Genomic DNA, 22,317 nt, shown 5'->3' with positions numbered 1-22,317 from the left:
AAAAAAAAAAGAAAGAAAGAAACAGGCCCAAAGTAAGACTCAAGTGCACTCTCAGCAACAATGCAGGCAACGTCATGTTTTAAGGCACAGTTTTTCTGACATCTCGCTCAGTGAGAGACGAGTCTAACTTGCTTCCTGGTTTCCCTCGAGTCAGTGTGTGTTCTTTTTTTTTTTGGTAGAGACAGTCTCACTTTGTAACCCTCGGTAGAGTGCCGTGGCGTCACACAGCTCACAGCAACCTCCAACTCCTGGGCTTAGGCGATTCTCCTGCCTCAGCCTCCTGAGTAGCTGGGACTACAGGTGCCCGCCATAACGCCCGGCTATTTTTTTTGTTGCAGTTTGACCGGGGCTGGGTTTGAACCCGCCACCCTCGGTACATGGGGCCAGCGCCGTGCTCACTGAGCCACAGGCGCCGCCCAGTGTGTGTTCTTGTAGCATAATCTAGTGAGCAGCTTACCTGGAGGTCACGTACAGTTGACCCTAGAAAAACAGTGGTCTGGACTGTGCCTTTATACCTGGATTTTCTTCCACCTCTGCCACCTGAGTCAGCAAGACCACCCTTCTTTCTTGTTCCTTCTGTTCCTCAGCCTACTCAACATTGAGAAGGAAGATGACTTTTACAATGACACATGTCCACTTAAAAAAATAACATTTTCTCTTCCTTATGATTGTCTAGTAATAGTTTCTCACACCTGTACTCCTAGCTCTCTGGGAGAATGAGGCGGGTGGACTGGTTGCGCTCAAGGGTTCAAGGCCACCCTGAGCAAGAGCGAGACCCCATCTCTAAAAATCACCAGATGTTGTGGCGAGCACCGGTAGTCCCAGCTACTGGAGAGGCTAAGAATTTGAGGTTACTGTGAGCTATATGACACCACAGCACTCTACCAAGGGTGACAAAGTAAGACTCTGTCTCAAAAAAATAATTATTAAAAAAACAGTTTCTGGGCGGTGCCTGTGGCTCAGTCGGTAGGGTGCTGGCCCCATATACCAAGGGTGGCGGGTTCAAACCCGGCCCCGGCCAAACTGCAACCAAAAAATAGCCAGGCGTTGTGGCGGGCGCCTGTGGTCCCAGCTGCTCAGGAGGCTGAGGCAAGAGAATCGCTTAAGCCCAGGAGCTGGAGGTTGCTGTGAGCTGTGTGAGGCCACGGCACTCTACCGAGGGCCAGAAAGTGAGACTCTGTCTCTACAAAAAAAAAAAAAACAAACAGTTTCTGGGGCTCACCAGACGACCTGGAAGTTGTACTTGCACCCACCCCTTTCCTCCTCCCACAATCCCTCACGTTCTTTCTTTCCAACGTGGGCCCTGCAGAATGTCTCCCGCAAAGAAGGGTGGCAAGAAGAAGGAGGGCCGGTCTGCAATCAACGAGATGGTGACTTAAGAATACACTATCGATATTCACAAGTGTATCCATGGAGTGGGCTTCCAGAAGCGTGCCCCTCGGGCACTCAAAGCGATCCAGAAATTTGCCATGAAAAAGATGGGAACTCCAGATGTGTGCATTGATACCAGGCTTAACAAAGCAGTCTGGGCCAAAGGCATAAGGAATGTCCCATACCGTATCTGTGTGTGGTTATCTAGAAAACGCAATGAAGATGAAGATTCACCAAACAAGCTCTATACTTTGGTTACCTATGTACCTGTTACCACTTTCAGAAATCTACAGTCAACGTGGATGAGAACTAACTGATCATTGTCAGAAACATCAAATAAAATTATAAAATCACACACACACACAAAGTTTCTTTTCTGTAGCTACTCACTGTATAAATACAGTACATAATATACATAACACACAAACTATGTGCTAATTAACTATTTATGTTATCAGCAAGGCTGCCAGTCAACAGTAGGTTATTGGTACACATATTAAGTGTCAGGGAGTCAAAATGAATCCAAGCATCTCAAAGAAGGAAAAAAGCAGGTGAGGAAAGACGCAGCCCCAGGTGTTGAGGGGGGTGGCAGATGGCAGATAAAGGAGGGAGGTTTGGGTGTGCAGCCCGCAGACCCCGGGAAGCTTCTGAGCAGGGCAGATAAGCAGATGCAGGGACAGACAGGGGAGGAAGTGCAAGGCCCGGATAATTCAGAATATCATGCATGATCCGATCCAGAGGTTACAACCTAACCATGGCCTAACCTAGGAACTCTTCCCCAGAACCTAATGAGAAAGTCATATAGAAGAAATTTTATTTAAATGAAGAATCCAAAGGGTACATCCTACCCATTTTATTAACACACTAATGCTGGCACACTGTGCTGAGGAAGAGGCCTACTGTCCCCCAGACAGACCCTCCTAGAGGCGTCCTTTCTTGTCACAGCAAATACATGTTAAGGGGGGGAATGACCTTATGTTGCTTGTCTTTCGCTTCCTACCTCCCGCCCCAGCTTACATGCCAAAGAAAGCCAGAACTGTGTTCTAGGTGGCAGGGCCTGGCCATGTCTCCTGCACACTCCAGCGACAGCAGTGTGGTAGGAAAAAACACACAAACTGATTTGTGGGAAAGAAAAAGGTGGGGAAAGCCACAGACGGGCTAACGGATTAAGAGACACAGGTCCCCGATGTTAGGGCCAGGGGGACATCTAACATTTTGGAGTCTTTGTATCTCTTGGGAGTAGAGACAGAAATCCCTGTAGAAAAGCAACCAGGGATCTTAGTTCTCCTATGGCCACATGAAGGAACAATTATGCTGTGTTTGCAAAATCTGGTAGCCTCTTGCCTTTTCATATAATTAAGACATATTAGGAACAGTACTTTCAATGTTTTTATTACACAACAGATAAACTAGAGAAACTATGTTTTGTAACGTGTATGTGTGTGTTCTTTCCTTTTCTAATGAGATGTTTCTTATTTTTTCCCCACCAAGAAGATACCAGGTGGGACCGTTCAAACTAGATGACTTATAAAAAGGCAAATGCCTTCCAGGTAAAGGGCAACCTCCTAATCTGTTCTCTACATCCAGCTTTAAGTTCTTCTTCTAGGTAACACCATTCTCTGACTTTGAACTCATTCTCTCCTGCTCACCAATTAGGCAAAACACCTTTAACCCCTTATCAGAACTTGCTATTTAGAATCCAAATTTGACTTCTTTGGTGAGTTACAATGGACTTGGGTATCTTTCTGCTATTCTATAATCTATTACAGTGGTAGGACCTTAATAGGCTACAAGTAAGTGAAGACACCGTGCACAGTGACACATCACAACGTGAGCACCCACCCAGCAGCTCAAATTAGAGGCATGGGACACACATGAGACGGGTGGCACTGGGGCCGGCACAATAGCAGGGGGCGTTCCCAGTGATATGAGTTGTATGGATCAGCCCTTTGGGGCACACACAGCCTAAGAATTTGGAAGGAGGGCAGAGAATGCATGGATGAAGGGCACAGAGTTTGTCCAGAGAGATGACATCCAGCAGGACTAGAGGGGGGAAGAGGACAAAGGAATGACAACTACATGTCTAGCTGGCAGGAAAGGCATGACCCACGGTGTGCAGAATAGGGGGAGGGTGCAGTGTTGCAGGGCCTTTCAGTGTTGCTGAAAATGCCCTTTCGTTGTGGCTCTTCAAAGCCGTGCCTGTCAGGAGGAAGCATCGAGTGTGGGCAGAGGGACTTTTGCACGTCTGACCTAGGCTGGATGTGGAGACACACCCTGCCCAGCCTCTGTGAGCACAGACGGACCCCCACCAACCCGTCACTGTGCCTGCACTGCAGGCAGCAGAGATCCAGACAAGCTTTGTTTCTTGTGGGCCTTCTGGTCTCTCATGCATGGCTGTCAAGGAGAACATTCCACATAGCACTAAGGAAGTAAGAGAAACCATGTTCAGTACAGCACACACATCACCTCCAAACCGCAGCACAGAGATCACTGCCCTATTAAAAAAGAGGCAATTGAGCCTCGGAGGTACGAAGAACTTAACTCAAGGGCACCCAGCTGCACAGCAGCCAAGCTGGGACTCACACACAGTCTTAAAAAGATTCGGAGAAGGGTGTTGATGTCCCACATGTCTATGACATGGAGCTACATTACTGGAAACATTTGCAAATTGTATGAAATATCTATTAATCAGGATAAGCCAACAAAGTTCCAGGCAGGGCCAGTATCAGGCTGGCACAAATGGCTGTGGCCAACCCAGCCACAGCAGCCCAGGCTCTCTGATTGGCTAATGCCTGCTCTACTGGGTGCCAAATCTTTTGAATTATCACTCCTGGTTAGAAGAATTTCCAGGAATTCTCTCTTGCCTAACATTAATTAAAGTAAAACATTTAAAAATAACCCCACCTCAAAATTAAATTACTTGAATTACTGTCACATTGCCTCAGGAAACCATTTTGCTGGAGCAGCTATAAATGCTTCGTCACAAGAAGCCCAAATGCCCAGTGACTCACGAATGGACTAGCAAATTGTGGTGCATGTATGCCATGGAATATTATGCAGCCTTAAAGAAAGATGGAGACTTTACCTCTTTCAAGTTTACATGGATGGAGCTAGGACATATTCTCTTAGCAAAGTATCTCAGGAATGGAAGAAAAAGTATCCAATGTACTCAGCCCTACTATGAAGCTAATTTATAGCTGTCACATGAAGGCTATAACCCAACTATAGCACAAGACTATGGGGAAAGGGCCAAGGAAGGGAAAGGGAGGGGGGACGTTAGGGGGGAGGGAGGGTGATGGATGGGGCCATAGCTACGGTGCATCTTGGAATGGGTATAGGCGAAATTTACTAAATGCAGAATACAAATGTCTACATACAGTAACTAAGAGAATGCCATGAAGGCTGCGTTGAACAGTTTGATGAGAATATTTCAGATTGTATATGAAACCAGTACATTGTGCCCCTTGATTGCACTAATGTACACAGCTATGATTTAACAATGAATAAATAAATAAAAATAAAAATAAATGCTTCGTCACAGCAAGTGATCATTATTTTATATTTCCTAAGCATCAAACGGAAAAAAGTTAGGAAGACAGGCCACTTCATTAACCCACAGATCTCACAAATGGCTTAATACCATGCAGAAGTGAGTCTAGCTCACTCCTGACATATCTTCAGGGAGGGTCAGACCATTGCACAGGCATAGGGATGGGGTCTCTGACACGGCAGCTCTGAAACACTGCCAGGAAGGTCAACGCTACAGTCTGCTAGAAAATGCCCACAAATCAGTTTGTGTATGATTTCAGGAGATTCTTAAACCAGGAACCACAGGAAGTCGAGCCCACAAGCTCCAGTTAAGGATCTCTCATGCTGTTCCCACCTAATGTGCACAATGTAAGGGTATATGGCACACTTCTTGGGAGCAGGACTCAGCTACAGAACAAATGAAAACACTGCAACCTAATTGTTTGTGCCTTAATATTAACTGGAAATTAAAAAAAAAAAAAACAAACTCTCATTCTAAAAGAACAGGAAAATGACGATCACTTGACCTCTCCTGCCATAGGAATGTTCTCCTCTCTCTAGCACTCCTCCACGGAATTGATGACTAAATGCTTACAGAATTATCGCTAGAAGAATGAGTATTCGGGGGTGGGAGGGGGTGGGGGCCAGGGGTACAAAGGCCTAGAAATATGCAGCAGTCTGAAGAATGTCTTCCCAGAGTCCAGCAGCAATACCTATGTGTACAGCATTCATCTTAACAATGAATTCCCACTTCCACAAAGACAGAAATCAGACTCAACAACTGAGATTATGCTGAATGGAAACGAATACCATTCATGCGAAATCAGCTCCTTTAATCTCCACTCCACATCCAAGGATACTTAATGTTCAAAAATAGGACAGCAAAACACGTGTATGAGAACGTGACTGAACTGGAAAACAATGGGCCCTCCCGCTCCCCACCCTATGTAACAGGTGCACTGCAAACAGATTAACCAACACCCAAATCTCATCGCCAGTTCCATCTCCAGGGCATCGTTTTAATATCTGGGAACAGACAGTGCACCAAACTGGCTAAGCTGTCTAAAATATAAATTCATGAACCTTTGTTGCAATTTTTTTTTAAGTACAGCAATAATAAGCAGGAGGGGGGGGGCTAAACATTTTCAACTACTGTACTACTTCATTAAAAAGGCACATGAAATTTTAAGAACTAGAAACATTACTGTAAGTGCTACAGTCCTACTTGTCCTGTCAGTTATAAAAAGCTAACGATACATATTATCTCTTATCATGCCATCCACCTCCTCTTACAGGGGATCATAACCTGTTCAAAGCCCTTCCAGGTGGGCTCCAGCTGCTCTCTGCACCAGTGTTCACCAGTCATCTGTTTCTAAAATGAAAAGCCCATTTGTCCCCCATCCTCATAGATCTTGATTTTTCCTGTAGCATCTGACCCTGCTAATTAATTGCCCTCTATTTGAAATGCTCGTGTATACTGGCTTCTGGTATACAATTATTTTCTAATACCTGCCTTTTTTCTTTTCTGCTACCTTGCCCACACCATCCACACAGGTGCCTCCCACTCATATTTCAAATCCCCCTCCACATGATGATCTCATCTCCACTTACACAACCCCTGTCTTTCTTCTCCCTCACCCTTAATTTTCAATGTGTCCAACAGGTTGACCTCACCCCTTGGGTGTCTCTGACACAGGTGAATGTGTAACACATTTCAACTGGGAACTGAGGACGCCTCAATAACTCTTGCCATTTTAAAATAGTTGATGAAATAACTAAAAATGGATTTCAACACTTAAAAAAAAAAGTTTTACAGACCTATGCTATAATAAGTTTGAGTTGTCAAAGCTCTTTTTATATACTGAAAAGAAGGCAAAAGTCCAGGATGTGTCTCGGTTTTAGACATAGGGGACCTCCCATGCGGCACTGTTGGTAACAAGGTGTCCTAAGGACTGAGCTGACCTTCCCAGCCCCATGCATGTTATTACATCAAATAACTTAATCAGAACACAAACTGCTCTTAGATTTCTGCAGAGGTAATTAAATAACAATTTGATGCCAATTAATCACAGTCAAATAAGAGTCCTTCAGAGAAGAACTCTATACACACTGGGGACTATTTAATGGTCAAATACTTGGCAGGATCTTAGTTAAACAATGATTCATTAAACCTCCTCTGCCACACAATGGCTAGGCTAAACTCAACGTGAAAGAATCCAAACTCTTTTGTTCTGCCATAAAAAGACATCAAACCTCTGTGCGTGATATTCTTTTGTCCTGCACTTAGCAGCCTGCTCAGCTGCATGATTCAGCATGTGCTCAGCTGCTCCCATGCACATAGGCATCTGCAAGTCCCCTTTGGCTCTCAACACTGTAGCTATGCAACTCTTTTCTTCCCCACTGACAAAGTAAAGAGCTGGTCAGCTGGCCACTCCCACTTAAAATATTTAGGGGCCACACCTACGGTGCATCTTAGAATGGGTACAGGCGAAACTTACTAAATGCAGAATACAAATGCCTACATACAGTAACTAAGAAAATGCCATGAAGGCTACGTTGAACAGTTTGATGAGAATATTTCAGATTGTATATGAAACCAGCACACTGTACCCCTTGATTGCACTAATGTATACAGCTATGATTTAACAATAAAAATAAATTAAAAAAATATTTATTCACTCTGAGCAGAAAAATGAATCACAGACTTACCTTCTACTCCAAAGGCAAGCTGAGGCCATTTCCTAGCAGCAGACGATTACTCCCTCTCAAAACCTCTGGTCTGCACAAGTTGTCTACCCAGCAAAAACTCCTTCACAATCTGGTTTCCTGAACCCACCTTATAAACTTGGCTCCTTTAAATTAAAGGTCCCTTTATAACACAACTCCCCCTGAAAACCCAGAGATCCACTTTAAGTTCCACTGATAATTCCCAAAGACTTTTAATCCTGCTTCTCAGAAGGACTATTACCTTCCTGCAAGTTCATTTCTTCCACCGGCAAAAGAATTAAGGCAACCGGGATTGCTCTCTATGGCTGGTTTTTTTGCCTACACTAGCACTACATGCATTTCTGTAGCTTCACTAATGCTGCTATTTTTTTTTTAAACTATGATTTTTGCACTTCATAGTGTATTCGAATCTGAATTAGAAAGAGCAGAAGGAGCTGAAAATGGGCTCTCTATGGAGTTATACTGCACATGTTGTAAACCATTATATTTGCCCCCCACCCCCACCCCTCCTTTTTAGACAGAATCTCACTAGGTTGCCCTGGCCAGAGCAGCCTGGCATCATAGCTCATAGTAATCTCAAATTCTTAGGCTCAAGCAATCCTCTTGCCTCAGCCTCCAGAATAGCTGGGACTATAGACACTGCCAGAATGTTCGGCTATTTTTAGAGATCAGGGTCTCGCTCTTACTCAGGCTGGTCCTGAACTCCTGAGCTCGAGCAATCCACCTGCCTCAGCCTCCCAGAGGGCTAGGATGATAAGTATGAGCAAATGAGCCTGGTTACTTGCCCCTCGTTAGAGCAGGGTTACTATTAGCTTTGTTAAATGCTGGGTTGTAACTATTTTTATCATTCATTCAAAAACAAAAATTTGAAAAGGAAATAAATAAAATTAATTGTATTTCTCATCATTTAAGAAAATTTGTTCCAGGCAACATTTTTAGAAGTGGAAGAAATATTTGGTAAAAAAAATTGTAAGGATGAGCTGTATATATATATAAGCTCCCCCTCCCAAACGTATTATACTAGATCAAAGCTAAATATATATGGCATTGTTTTGATTAAACACTTAAGAAACTTCATGGGAAACACATTGGCAAAATGTATTTTATCTCTACTCATACACGGCAATAGGAAATAAAGATTCTCTATTATTGGGTCTTACTGGACAGAAAATACAAAATTCACATGCATACTAAACAGTGAGTGTGAAGATATATTCTTTATTGACTATTTTAAAAGTATATCTAAGCGGTGTATCACAACTGCAAAAAATACAGTAGCAAAAATAAAATATTAAAGAACGGACTTTAATTACCAATATCGAACCTATTTCTATGATCCCTCCGTCACAACCCCCACATTTTGTTTTCTGCTGCTGTGACTGTACAGGATGCTAACTGCCCTGGTGTAGCTATTTCTCAATTACACTATAACATAAAATGATTTTGCGGGGGGAAGTCACACTGAGTCTGTACATAAACATACCATGGCAAAACAAATTTTCCTGCAAATATAAGCAGTTTTACAGTCTATCAAAGTGGTGCCAAAGTAGATTTATTCGCATTAAGTGCTGACAGGAACGAAACATTTCAGCGGTAATAAAGTACATTGTAACCCATCGTCAAATCAATAAAGTCATTAAAATAGACTGCATTCTTCAAGGAAATGGTGAGTTTAGGGGGGAAAAAATCTTTGGTCTCCATAGAGAATGTGTCTCCACACACAGCTTGACAATCACCCATCTGGCCTATCTCTTCCCCTGTGTGCCTACAAAGAAACGTTGGGTCCCTTATCTTTCTCCACGTGTGTTTAGCCGTGTAAACTGCCACGCGGCATTTCTAGCTTCCCCACAGGCAACCTATAAATACAAATAAGAAAATACGTCCCGGTTTCTTCTTCTCCTTCTAGTCCCCAAACTGACAGAATGTTATCACTTTTATAGACTCTTGCAAATCAGTGTGGTCATGTTGGCAGAAATGTGCTGATGTTATAATATCCATTTATCTAAACTGCCAGCATGTAACAAAATTCAGGTGGGGTGCTTGCCACCTAAATTAATTTACTACTTGAAAAGGACTTCTTATGCCAAGCCTGTCAAAAGGAAAACAGGAAGAGAGTTAAGAAACTGTAAATAAATCTGAACGCAGGTTAGCGTTTGATCTAATTTTCAAGTGTAGGATTAAAAAAAAGGAAAAGAAAAGAGGAAGCAGGCCAAGGAAAGGCGACAAGAGGAGACAAGCAACAGAGAAGCCGGCGCTGGGACTCGGGGCTCAGGATCTGCACAGGCTCCTGTGTTCAGAGAAGTGTTGCCCGACGGTGCCAGGGGACATAACACTCCCTGCTACCAACAACTCAGGGTTACCCTGTAGACCTTACTGATTCGAGAAAATAAAGGATTTGCTCACCATCTCTCCCCCTGTAGGATGGCTGCTTTCAAAAGAATCAGAAAACAAGAACTTTTATGGGGAATGTGGGGAAACCAGAACCCTTGTATATTCTGCGTGGGATCAAGTGCAGTTATGATGGAAAACAGTATGGTGGTTCCTCAAAATATGAAACAGAATTCCCATAGGATGCAGCAATTCAACGTCTGGATATATGCCCAGAAATATGGGAAGCAGAGAACTCGAAGAGGTATCTGTATACCCATGTCCACAACATTATTCACAGTAGCCAAAAGGTGGGAGAAACCCAAGTATCCAATCGTGGACAAATAGATAAAATACGGTACTGCTGGCACTCCTGGTAAATGAGGAGACTGGGCCTAGCACCACCTATGGATACTAAACTCCAAAATGCTCAATCCCCTTATATAAAATGGTACAGTGTTTACATATAACCTACACACCTTCTCCCACATTCCTTAAATCATCAAACTTAACATGAAATATCTAAATACAACGTAAATGCTATGTCAATAGTGTTTATATTTTAATGTGTTCATTTGTCTTATTTTTGCCCATTGTCATTTTTTATTTTTTATAAATATTTTCCAACTATTCTATGATACAGAACTTACAGAGGGTTGACCACATACATAAGATGGAATATTAGCCTTAAAAAGAAAAGAAAATCTGGAACATGCTGTGACACAGATGAACCTTAAGCACCTTATTCTAAGTGAAAGAAGTCAGTCATCACGAAATAAAATATATTATAGGATCCCGTTTATATGAGGCATCCAGAGGAGTCTAACTCATAGACACAGAAAGCAAGTTGGTGGTACCAGGGGCTGAGGGAGGGGTGTAGTGAGTATTAACAGCTACAGGGTTTCAGTTTGGGGAGGTGGATGATGACGATGGTGGTCCAGCAACGTCAATGCTCTTAATGCCATCACACTGTAATGTGTGCTATGCTCTAGTGAAAAACGGTGCAGATGGCAAATTTTACGTGCATTTTGCCACAGTTTAAAAACATTTTTGTAAAAGAAAAGAGAAGATTCAAACTTTACACCTATCCTTCCATCAGAATCCATCTCATCCTATCCTGGAACCACAGATCAACTGCAGTTCCACGAGGACACTCAGAACCCAACATGCGAAGGCCACAGAGGATGAGCCTCGTGAGGCAGCTCAGCCGCCATACCAGGTGACAGAGATGAGACAGTAACAGCACTTGGTGGGAACCAGGAGGTTGCAGAGCCCTACCCAGCCCTCAACAACGAAGGACTCTGTAGGGGAAGGAGAGCAAAGTGAAGGAGGGTAACGTCTAAGGCAGAGACTGCCTGCTACTGGCAGAGAGGGACACTGAAGGAACACAAGGGCCACCTGCCGTCAGATGAAGAACAGAGTTAAACATTTTACTCTGGCAAGAGATAGGCTGACTTTGAGAAACACTGCAGTGTTTTACCTTTCTCAGAATTCTCTATCAATACTCTTTACCACCCCCAACTTGCCCCATCGACAATGCCTTCAAAAAACTTTCATGTTACAACATAAAGGAAGAATATAAATGGAATTCCAGCCTACCAGATGGCACAGCCCATCAACACAACTACTGCTTCATTAGAGCCTCCTATTCTCCAATTCAAGTCAAGGAGAGGCCCCATGAGAACCTAACAAATAGCTCCTCCATCAGTCACCAGTGCCCAAAGCTATGGCTGAGAGCCTGTCGTGGCATTTATGGTCCTCTCCCTCTATGAGCACACTAACTTAAGAGCAGACAACTAAAGGGAAGATGGAAAAATGCTCCCCTCCAAATTTTTTTTTAAGGTGGCTCTAGATGGAAGAACATAGTGAATATGAACCTTGTCTGTTCTTTAAGTGGGATGTGTTTTAAAGGGGATGTGTTAATGATAACCTTTTACCATTGCAACAAGAGCAAAATTTCATCCAAATGAAAATTTCACATCTACCATTAAAATTTTTTTTTTAATTTAATTTTACAATGTATTTTTTTCTAAATCCACCAGTAAAAAAAGTAAATAATTCATGACCTCTAAATGTTCTGGGCCAACTAGGCTTCTCTTTGGAGTACTTATTTGAGCTTCTGTTTTGTAGAAGGGATGAAGTCCTGCTAATAGATCTAGAAGGGGTGGTAAGATAAATGCCTGCATGCTGCTCTAAGATTAGGTACCCAAATCCCTGAATACTAAATAAATCAGCAAGAAGAGAAGCCTACAGGTCTTGGCCATGGAGACACTGGTTAACTATAGACACAAGCGTTCGTAGACCTGTGATAACAAAAATGCACTCCCACTTAATGCTCCAAATTTTATGACTGTAGTTTTCAAAGTAACTAGCAAAGAAAAACAACCTTATAGCTATTAATAGTACACACATCTTCCAATCACTTTCTAACTACAGCTATAATCAGAATATACATTTGTGTGGCCTCTGCAACTTAAAATTCTCACACAGTGCCGGGACTAAACAATATGAGCTGTATAAATCTATAAAACATGCTTTAAATGAGAATTATCTTATTTAATCTTCACAACAATCATGTGAAACAGGAAGGACAGCAGTTGTTATTCCCCCAACCCCCCAGGTGAGGAAACTCAAGTTCAGAGATGCGGACGGTAGCAGCACTGTGGCTAACCTCATTAGGCACTGACCGTGTGGCAAAACACTATTTCAAGCACCAAGGATGTATTAATTAACCTATTTAATTCTTAAAATATTTTGATATCGTGAGTAAGAATAGTAGCTCCATTTTACAGATAAGAAAACCAAGGTACAAAGAAATAAAATAATGTACATGAATATGAATGCAACTATAACCAGCCAGCACTCGCACCAGGACTGAAAAGAGGCAGAGGGCTCTGGAGTCCACACTTTGAACCATAACATGTGAGCTGAGATTTGCCTGTCTAATAAGATCTCTGTGCTTTGGCCTTTGTCACATAACTCAGTCAGCGGCCACTTCCAAGGCTCCTCTAGTGATCCATCTGGGTGACTTCCTGCTTCTGTAGGTCCTATCAACTACCATCTGCACAAAGCAAGCCACCCCGGGCCACACAAGTCCACTCCACTGGCCAGGGTGAGATGTATGGTGATAACCAACTATGCACAGGAACCCAGGTCAAAGACACTAGTTTCAGATGCAAGACAAGGCCAAAGGCCCTCACCACCTTGGCAAAGCTCCAAAGCTAGACACTTTTATAAAAGGTGGTGTTTACACTGTATCAACATTGGATTTTAATTAACTCTTAATATCATTTTAAGGAAACCTCACAGTCAGAGTACATACAAGAGTTCTCAACTAATTAAACAAATACCACAGCCTGTCTCACATTAAAGGGCATTCCAGGTAAGCTCTTTCACACAGGTGACATAGCCTCACACTATGTAAATACAGCCAATGTTTTATGCCATAACATTTAAACATGTTTACACAGAATGTGGGGCATTTTAAATGCCTCGCAACAGATTCCTAAATCATTCTGCACAGTGCACATCAGTTCCCCCCCCCCACATAAAATGGAATAAGATTATATGCCCCCTATATTCAGATTTTCTCTGCTAGGAGAAAAATATTAGTGATGCTTCTTATAGGAAATGAATCAACATGCACAGTGATTTTCTTCTAGGCATTCCCTCCATTTTCAGAGACTGAAATGTAATCAGATCTTAAATGTGTTGTTAACAAGACATATTTACTCAAAACCTTGGCGTCTGACTTACCTATCGGATTTCTATCAAAGAATAATACAGGAGCTTTCAGAACTGACTCAAACATTCTGTTGTGCAATGTTTGTGAAGAATTAACAAGGACGTAGAATGACAACAGAGATCTTGCTATGCCGAAGAGGACGGTAGCTACCGTTAAACCTGAAAGAAAGAAATATCACTCAAGACCACAGCGCATCTCTGCATTTTCTTCAATAATGCAAAAGCAAGTCAGGCAGTTTATAAAGATAGTATTTTATTCCATAAAGCGTCTGGATCCTACAAAAGTAGAGGTATTTGCAGAATATATCGATAAAGAATTAAAACAGTTCATTTTTCTCACTGAGAGGAAACTACACAGATAAGAAAAAAAAAAAAAAAGATGTAGAATACAATTTGATTCCAGGCTTTGCTAATTCCATCAAAAGTTTTATTAAAAACTCAGAAGGAAGATAAGCAACCAAAAAAAAATAATGATTCGTCTTCTCCATATTCCAAAACTTATTTTTTACATGATGCCCCATAATCTAAAACTGTAGTATGTTTCGAAACCAACATGTGTTATTAACAGAAAACAGGAGAAATGATTCGCATTTTCCTGGTAGATAATGCCCACGTAGCTTTAAAGAATTTAAAAATACTATTTTAAGTTGTGCGTGAAAAACCTCTTAAATAGTTGAATTGCAAGAAAATACACATTACATTTTAGGATAATCTAAAGAAGCAACTAATCCCCACTAAATATTCTGTACCAACACAAGGCAAATTTAAATAAGTATAATAGTCTACTCTAAATTATAATGTTTTTCATGAGATAATTATATATTTTATTAAGACATGAGAGAGTGCCCACTGGGCACATGAAAATGAAAAGAGCTTTCCAAACGTCTGAACTGACGATGCTAACTAGAGCACAGTAACGTCTATGATAAATATTTCAGCTACAGAAGACATATCCCTGTGGTTTAACTTCCAGAAGGAACTCAAATTCTTAAATTCTATCAACAGGCATTTTCTTTAGCCCACCATCGCAGAACCATTCTCCTCCCCCTGAGTCTTCACATAATCCACCAATTCAGGAGGTAAACAGAATGAATTTAGATTTCTTCGCAAGTGATCAATAAAAATACCAAATTTCAATGAGCGGGTTCTTATAAAGATAATTCACTCTATGTCTGAGGAAAGCCTGTCAGAGCCTTTCCCGTGGAAATATTTAAAACCTGAGATGAAGATTTCCTTTAAACAGTATGGAATGTTACATATATTCCAAGCACTCTTGTGAAAACAGAGAACAGTGTTAATATTAGCCTGGCCAGCCAAATGTAAATTAATCACACAGTTGGGGATGCAATTAACATTCTGATTTCAAAGTCAGAAACAGAAGGAGTCCTAATTCCCAGACACTGCACCTTTCCCGGCTCAGCATCCCTCTTCAGTAATTAGTGAAGCCCGAGAGCTGAGTGGTGTGGTGAAGGGAGCTTTGCATACCTGTGAGGGAATAATGCTTTTATTTGGGGGACCTTGCTGCCAGAGGATTTCATCCAAGTTCAATAAAAGCCAAGGTTTATTCAGACAGACTTGGAACGATCCGAACCACAGGGTGGGGATCCGTTTCTAATCCCCTTGCCCATCCATATAATGATAGAAGATTTAGCTAAAGCAACCTATTAGAATAGACAATAGCCACATATTTCCAGTGGCTGATTTTCCGAACGCTCAATCCCGGTTTAACTTTCAAAATCCAGTACAGAGCAAATAAAGAGTCTTCATTTAATCTCTTTCTTCTGGTAGATTTTCAAAATAATTATTCTAATTAATTCACAGAGTAAATGTGTCTGAGACTCCTAATCTGTTAAGACATTACTGAATTACTCCTGGAAGCCCTAGTTCCTCACACAGGCTCATTGTAAGCACCGCAGCCTCTCACAGAACAGACCAAATGATTAAACTTTACCTGAGTAAATTCCTAAGTACCAGTTAACATCTAGCTTCTCAGTTACGACTTCTCCTCCATTTACAGTGACGTTCAGCATACTCTGTTTGGTTGCCCTGTGGAACAAGGGAGAAAGAAAATACTGTGCTATCGATGGAATTTAGATAAATACCCCCAAAATGCACCTCTACATGGAGGAAATGTTTAATGCCGGGGATGACTCCAGCTCACACAGTCCTGAGGATATCTACTTCTCAGAACCTCAATTTGAATCCTGACTTTCATTTCTCAAAATTGTATACGAAGATGAGGGTGAGGGTCAGGCGTCGCTAGAGATGGTTATGGGTTACACTCCACCAGCAAGGACTTTCATTTTTAAGAGAAGGAGCCACCAACTCCACTTCACCCCCAACTCTGTGGAAGAGGGAGTCCTCATACAGACTGTACAGTACTTCCCACGTCAGACGGGAAGTAACTCACCAGTAAGAAAGCCACCAATCCTGGAGAATATAGGCAACCTGGAGGGGAATAAGAGGGGAAAACAAAAAAAGAAACCGAATGTTCATCACTTAAGTGCACATATTGAAGGAAATCTCAATGAAAACCACTCTAGGGGAGAGGGGAGAACAGATAAATTTATATCTCTCAGGTACAGGGCACAGTATCAGAGTGAAGGGCACACTCACTTGCATAACTTTGACTTAATCTGTTCAAAAACAAAGTACACAAACAAAACATGGGTACCCCTGGGCGTCGCCTGTGGCTCAGTGGGCACCTGCCACATATACCAAGGCTGGCAGGTTCAAAGCTGGCCTGGCCAAACTGCAACAACAACAACAAAAATAGCCGGATGCTGTAGCAGGTGCCTGTAGTCCCAGCTACTCAGGAGGCTGAGGCAAGAGAATCGCCTAACTCAGGACTTGGAAGTTGCTGTGCACTCCACCGAGGATGATAAACTAAGACTCTGTCTCTACAAAAGAAAAAAAAAAGTGTACCCCTAACATTCTGAAATTAAAAAAAATTTAAAAAGACACCAGAAGGTTTTAAAAAAATATCTTAATCAGTGAAAAGGATAATCAATAGAAAGGCTTCAGGCCGGGTGTGGTGGCTTACCTGTCATCCTACCACTCTGGGAGGCTGAGGTGGGTGGATTGCTTGAGCTCGGGAATTCGAGACCAGCCTGAGCAAGAGCAAGATCCTGTCTCTTCTAAATATATAAAAACTAGCTGGATGTAGTGGCACCTGCCTGTAGTCCCAGCTAATCAAGAGGCCGAGGCAAAACGATTGCTCAAGCCCAAGAGTTTGATGTTTCTGTGAGCTATGATGACACCACAGCACTCTACCCAGGGTGATAGTGAGACTCTGTCTCAAAAAAAAAAAAAAAAAAAAAAAAAGGCGTCAGAGAAATGAGATGGTGGTTCCAGGTCAGGTCTGTGCCAAGCCTAACCTCCCAGATAACCACAGATTAAGAAAATGCATACTTGGAGGTGGGGATCATGATGTGTCACACACCTCTTGGGGCTGGGACACAATTATACGAGGGACTTTACCTAATAAATGCAAGCTGTGTAACCTGCTTCTTTGTATACTCAATGATTCCCCAACAATTAAAAAAAAGAAGAAGAAAACATGGATTTGAAGCAGGCAGTCTAAGGCCACTACTGTGCTCCTGCCCACAAGAATTAAACAGGGGATCCATCCCCAGCCCACAGACTGCATTTTCTGACCATACTGATCCTATGTAGCTGCTGGGATCTCTGCAATAAATCTTCATATTAACAACCCCCCCAAAGGAAAGAAAAGAAAATGCATATTACATTCAGAAATCTTTAAAAGCAACCCCATTCCCCCTCCCCCGAGGAGCTCTTTGTAGTTTACATGTAACACCAGGAAGCACCCCTCAAATTTTCCCCCAGAAATAACACAGTTCAACACACATCCCAAGTGATCTGCAAAATGGAATAATATCATAAACAAGGGCGCTGAAAATATAAACCTGAGGGTAACAAAACAAATGTCACTATTTACGTGAGCTGCAATGTTTAGGAGAATAAGGAAAATGATGACTGTCCAGTGTGCACCAGCTTTCAAGTAATTCTTATAGGCCTTAAAACCAACTTTTCCTTCCAATCGGTTCTCTTCCGGTAGTGTTGCCTGTACATTGTCAGTCTAAAAGGAAAAAAAAAAAAGGCAGTTAAAAGACAAAAGAACATATAAAAACCGTTTCAAAAGCTGAACATTGTATTTTGTTTAAAAAGCTGTGGCAAAGGGCGGTGCCTGTGGTTCAGTGAGTAGGGCCCCGGCCCCATATGCTGAGGGTGGCGGGTTCAGGCCCAGCCCCAGCCAAACTGCAACAAAAAAATAGCAGGGCGTTGTGGCGGGCGCCTGTAGTCCCAGCTGCTTGGGAGGCTGAGGCAAGAGAATCGCGTAAGCCCAAGAGTTAGAGGTTGCTGTGAGCCGTGTGATGCCACAGCACTCTACCCGAGGCCGGTACAGTGAGACTCTGTCTCTACAAAAAAAAAAAAAGCTGTCGCAAAACGGCAGCACCAGTGGCTCAGTGAGTAGGGCGCCGGCCCCATATACCGAGGGTGGCAGGTTCAAACCCAGCCCCGACCAAAAAAAAAACAAAAAAATAGCCAGGCGTTGTGGTGGGCGCCTGTAGTCCCAGCTGCTTGGGAGGCTGAGGCAAGAGATTCACATAAGCCCAGGAGTTAGAGGTTGCTGTGAGCGGTGTGACGTCATGGCACTCTACCCGAGGGCTGTACAGTGAGACTCTGTCTCTACAAAAAAAATAAATAAATAAAAAGCTGTGGCAAAACAGGCCCATCTCATACACTGCTGGCAGGAGTCCAGAACGGTACATGTGGAGGAGGGTATGGTGTATCCAGCTGAACCCTGCGTGCATTTACCCTTTGACCAGCTGTCCCACTTCTAAGAGTCTATTAGGTGACGCTGGCTTTGCTTGACATATGACATCAAGTTTTCAGCAGTTTCCTAGCATACCCAAGTTCAAGTATAAATGCAGAAGCTTGTTCCAAAACCAGATACAAAGTGATGTGGAACTCGTGTCACTCTAGATTGTACTCTGGAAACAGTAAACAGAGGAGAGAGTCAAATGTTACCCAAATACAGTAACTGAGGTCACTCCGCCAGTTTCAGTAATGAGAGGAAGGGATAGCATATGACCCAAATCTATTTGGTTCCTGAGTTTTAGAAATTGATTCCTGAGGTTAATCAGAATACTTATAAGAATCAATCAGGCTCCTGGACCTAGACAGTGAGGGTTTGCATGGCAGGGTATCTCTATCTATATTTTCAAGGGAAATATATAGTTAGTGGCATTTCTGCCTTGAGGACTTACAATGCATTCATTACACAGACCCAAGATCTGAGGAAATACTTGGCTCTATGCTGACCAGTGGGCATTTCAAGATGATTAAGATGTAGATGATGATAAGATATAGAACATTCCAATGCCTAGGAAAAGCAGCTGACTGAATGTGATCCACAGTAGACTCTCCCTAAGAGTGTTTTCAAATTAAGCCTCTGAATGCAAAAGAAAAGCCCAGGGCCACAAGAGCAAGTAGGATTTATCCACAGCAAATTTAAGGGCTGTAAAATCAGCAGGAGCCACACACACTGTTGGGACTTCCAGCAGCAAAGGCACCCACCACTGACCTCTAAGACACTGGCCAACACATAAAGATGAAGTATGACAACCAGGCTTGTTTCTCTTGTTCTGTAACTACCAAGTCTAGTGAAATAGGCCATGAAGCCATTGAATCTACTTTGGGACAAACGATGACATCCTGAGAAGAATGCACCAAAAACACAAGAGGCCACTAGAGGTGACCATGCCAGCACGTGCTGTAGCACCAGGTGAACTCACATCTTGAACTCCCTCCAGAGCACCATCCTTCAATGAAGGTCTAGATGACTGCTGAGACCAAATCGAAGACTCTGAGAAGGTCCGACTCCTCAGCGTGAGGGTCTCTGACACTGAGGGCTGTTCGGCATCCTCATTTTCCTTCTTCAAAAGGGAACCAAAATCCACCCCAGATTTTAGAAACTCAGTGTACGTCCCCTTCTGCACCATTTCACCCTAAAATAAAAATTAATAATATCAGAGGAATACATTTGTGGGTAATAATGCCAACCTAATAATTCTAATCAAGAAAAGCTGATTGGTCTTAAATTATAATTATCTGTAGATCTGAAAGCCTGGTTGACAAATCCAGTGCAATTCAACGGCACATCTGACTGACCCTTCTGTTCTCTGCCAGCCCCTGTATTAGGTACCCAGGATATAAAAAAAATGAAATGTGTACTTGTGCATTACAAATGGAGGTCATTTAAGCCAGCACTATGGGCATTTAAGAAAGCAAAAGAGGCTTGGCACCTGTAGCTCAAGCAGCTAAGGTGCCAGCCACATATACCACAGCTGGTGGGTTCGAATCCAGCCTGGGCCTGCCAAACAACAATGACAACTACAACCAAAAAATAGCTGGGCGTTGTGGGAGGCGCCTGTAGACCCAACTATTTGGGAGGCTGAGGCAAGAGAATCACTTAAGCCCAGAAGTTGGAAGTTGCTATGAGCTGTGATGCCACAGCACTCTACCCAGGGTGACAGCTTGAGGCTCGGTCTCCAAAAAAAAAAAAAGAAAGAAAGAAATGCAAAGAGCAGATGTTGGTGGGCATACAAAGTAGTCTTTATAGAAAACATGGAAATTAACCTAAGCCTCATGTGGTAAGAATAAAGGAACAGAGTAAATTGGGGAAGATATTCCAGGAAAGAAACTTAGAGAGGATAGAAAGGTGGGCATGCACAAGTTCACACCTACAGGAGTCAGTCAGCCACACCTCTGCTGGCCGAGCATCGTGTGCCCTGCTGGGACCAGGCACATGGGCACCAGCTGCAGGTTCATGGTCTTCACTTTAAAACTGACCCACAGAGTGGGGGCACAGTGGCTCACGCTTGTAATCCTAGCACTCTGGAAGGGTGAGATGGGTTGATTGCCTGAGCTCAGGAGTTCGAGACCAGCCTGAGCAAGAGCAAGACCCTGTCTCTAAAAATAGCCCGGCATTGTGGTGGGTGCTGATAGTCCTAGCTACTGGGAAGCTGAGGCAAGAGGACCACTTGAGCCCAAGAGTTTAAGGTTGTTGTGAGCTATAACACCATGATACTCTACCAAGGGTGACAAAGTGAGACTGTCTCAAATAAATAAATAAATAAAACTGCCCCACAAGCTCAGGAAGTTCCTAAGTGAAAATTTAACATTCCAGAAGACAACTTTCTGCAGTTCAAATAATGTATAATGTATAAATATCTTTACTATTTTCTCACCCCATGAAATGAGACCATGCTAATTTACTCAAGCAGCAACAAACAAAATACAGTATTAGGTAAAAATCCTAAAAAATCCCCTGGTGCCCATGTGCCTGGTCCCAGCAAGGTAAAATCCCAGGATACAAAATAAATCAGGGGAGCATCTCAGGCTAAGGCAGGACAGGTGGGGGAAGGTGGCCCAGGACCTCACCTGTCAGCCCAGTCCTCCCACCCACCCCCAGGTGGTGTTCTGAGAAGAATCCAGTGATGCCTTTGGGCTCTTTGAAATAGTTTGATAACTAGAGAATGAAAAAATGTTTCATGCCCAGGCACAGTGGATCGTTTCTATAATCCTAGCACACTGGGAGGCCAAGGCAGGAAGATCATTGAGGTCAGGAGTTCAAGATCAGCTGAGCAAGAGCAAGACCCCATCTTTACTAAAAACAGACAAATTAGCCAGGCATAGTGACACGTGCCTATAGTCCCAGCTATTCGGGAGACTGAGGCAGGAGGATCGTTTGAACCCAAGAATTTGAGGTTGCTGTGAGCAACCTAACCTAAGCAACAGAGGGAGACTCTGTTTCAAGAAAATAAAGTTCCTTTATTATGATATGTTGTGGCTTTTTCCACCTAGGAGGGAAAATTCACACACTTTGCTTAATGATATTACCACTCTTCACTTAGTATCATGGGACACACGAGGAAACTGCTATTGGTTGAGCCAAGTCCTGACAAGAAATTCCAAGTGTGCTGAGGGGGTGAGCCACCCCCCACTGAGCAAGGATGGACCCCAAATCATCCAGAAATTCCCAGAATAGAAAAATGTTTTTTTCAAAGTACTAAAATTGGGGGAACATGCCTAAAATGTACAATATAGGAGCCCCAAAACATCTGGGGGCTGGTGAAAACGTTTCTCTACCACCTACGATTTGGTAGCCAGCATTTGGGTCTTACCAAATGAAGGTCTTTCAGCCTCCTGCACACAAAATTGTTTTCAAGTTTGAGGGACCTGAGCTTCCTATCCTGGGAAAGTGGGGAACAACTGACATATGAAAGTGCTTTTGAAGGGGCCACTGTTCCTTCTGAATCCTCCTGGGGCAGGAATTCACTGGACAGAGCTTCAGCAGCAAGGAGGGGCAGTGAGGGGGCTCGTGAAAAACAACTGGCGAGCATTTTGCTATCGGTGTGTATCCTGTTTGTGGCAGTAATGTGAAATTTATCTCTGAGAAGGGCACACACAGATCTTGCGAACTTTAGTTAATATCCATTATTTGTTATTCCCATCATTTAACCAAGAAATTACAGGAGGGGAAACATCTGAGGG

General features: G+C 42.8%; 1 protein-coding gene across 4 annotated transcripts in view; it reads right to left on the bottom strand.

Moving 5' to 3' along the window:
* The window catches only part of ABCC4 (ATP binding cassette subfamily C member 4), a 242,767-nt gene that overhangs the window by 114,733 nt on the left and 105,717 nt on the right, over window positions 1-22,317 (bottom strand). For all 4 annotated transcript variants that reach the window (XM_053564121.1, XM_053564118.1, XM_053564120.1 and 1 more), the window contains exons 15-19: window positions 19,557-19,769; window positions 17,696-17,836; window positions 16,148-16,185; window positions 15,689-15,783; window positions 13,750-13,896 (exon numbers count right to left, since the gene is read on the bottom strand). In XM_053564121.1, coding sequence (XP_053420096.1) covers window positions 13,750-13,896; window positions 15,689-15,783; window positions 16,148-16,185; window positions 17,696-17,836; window positions 19,557-19,769 — 634 coding nt within the window. The remainder of the gene's footprint in view (window positions 1-13,749; window positions 13,897-15,688; window positions 15,784-16,147; window positions 16,186-17,695; window positions 17,837-19,556; window positions 19,770-22,317) is intronic.

This window comes from Nycticebus coucang, chromosome 15 (genome assembly GCF_027406575.1).
Source record: "Nycticebus coucang isolate mNycCou1 chromosome 15, mNycCou1.pri, whole genome shotgun sequence".
In the NCBI taxonomy this organism is placed as follows: Eukaryota; Metazoa; Chordata; class Mammalia; order Primates; family Lorisidae; genus Nycticebus; species Nycticebus coucang.
Note: the sequence above shows the minus strand (reverse complement) of the source record. Positions and strands in the feature narration are given on the sequence as shown.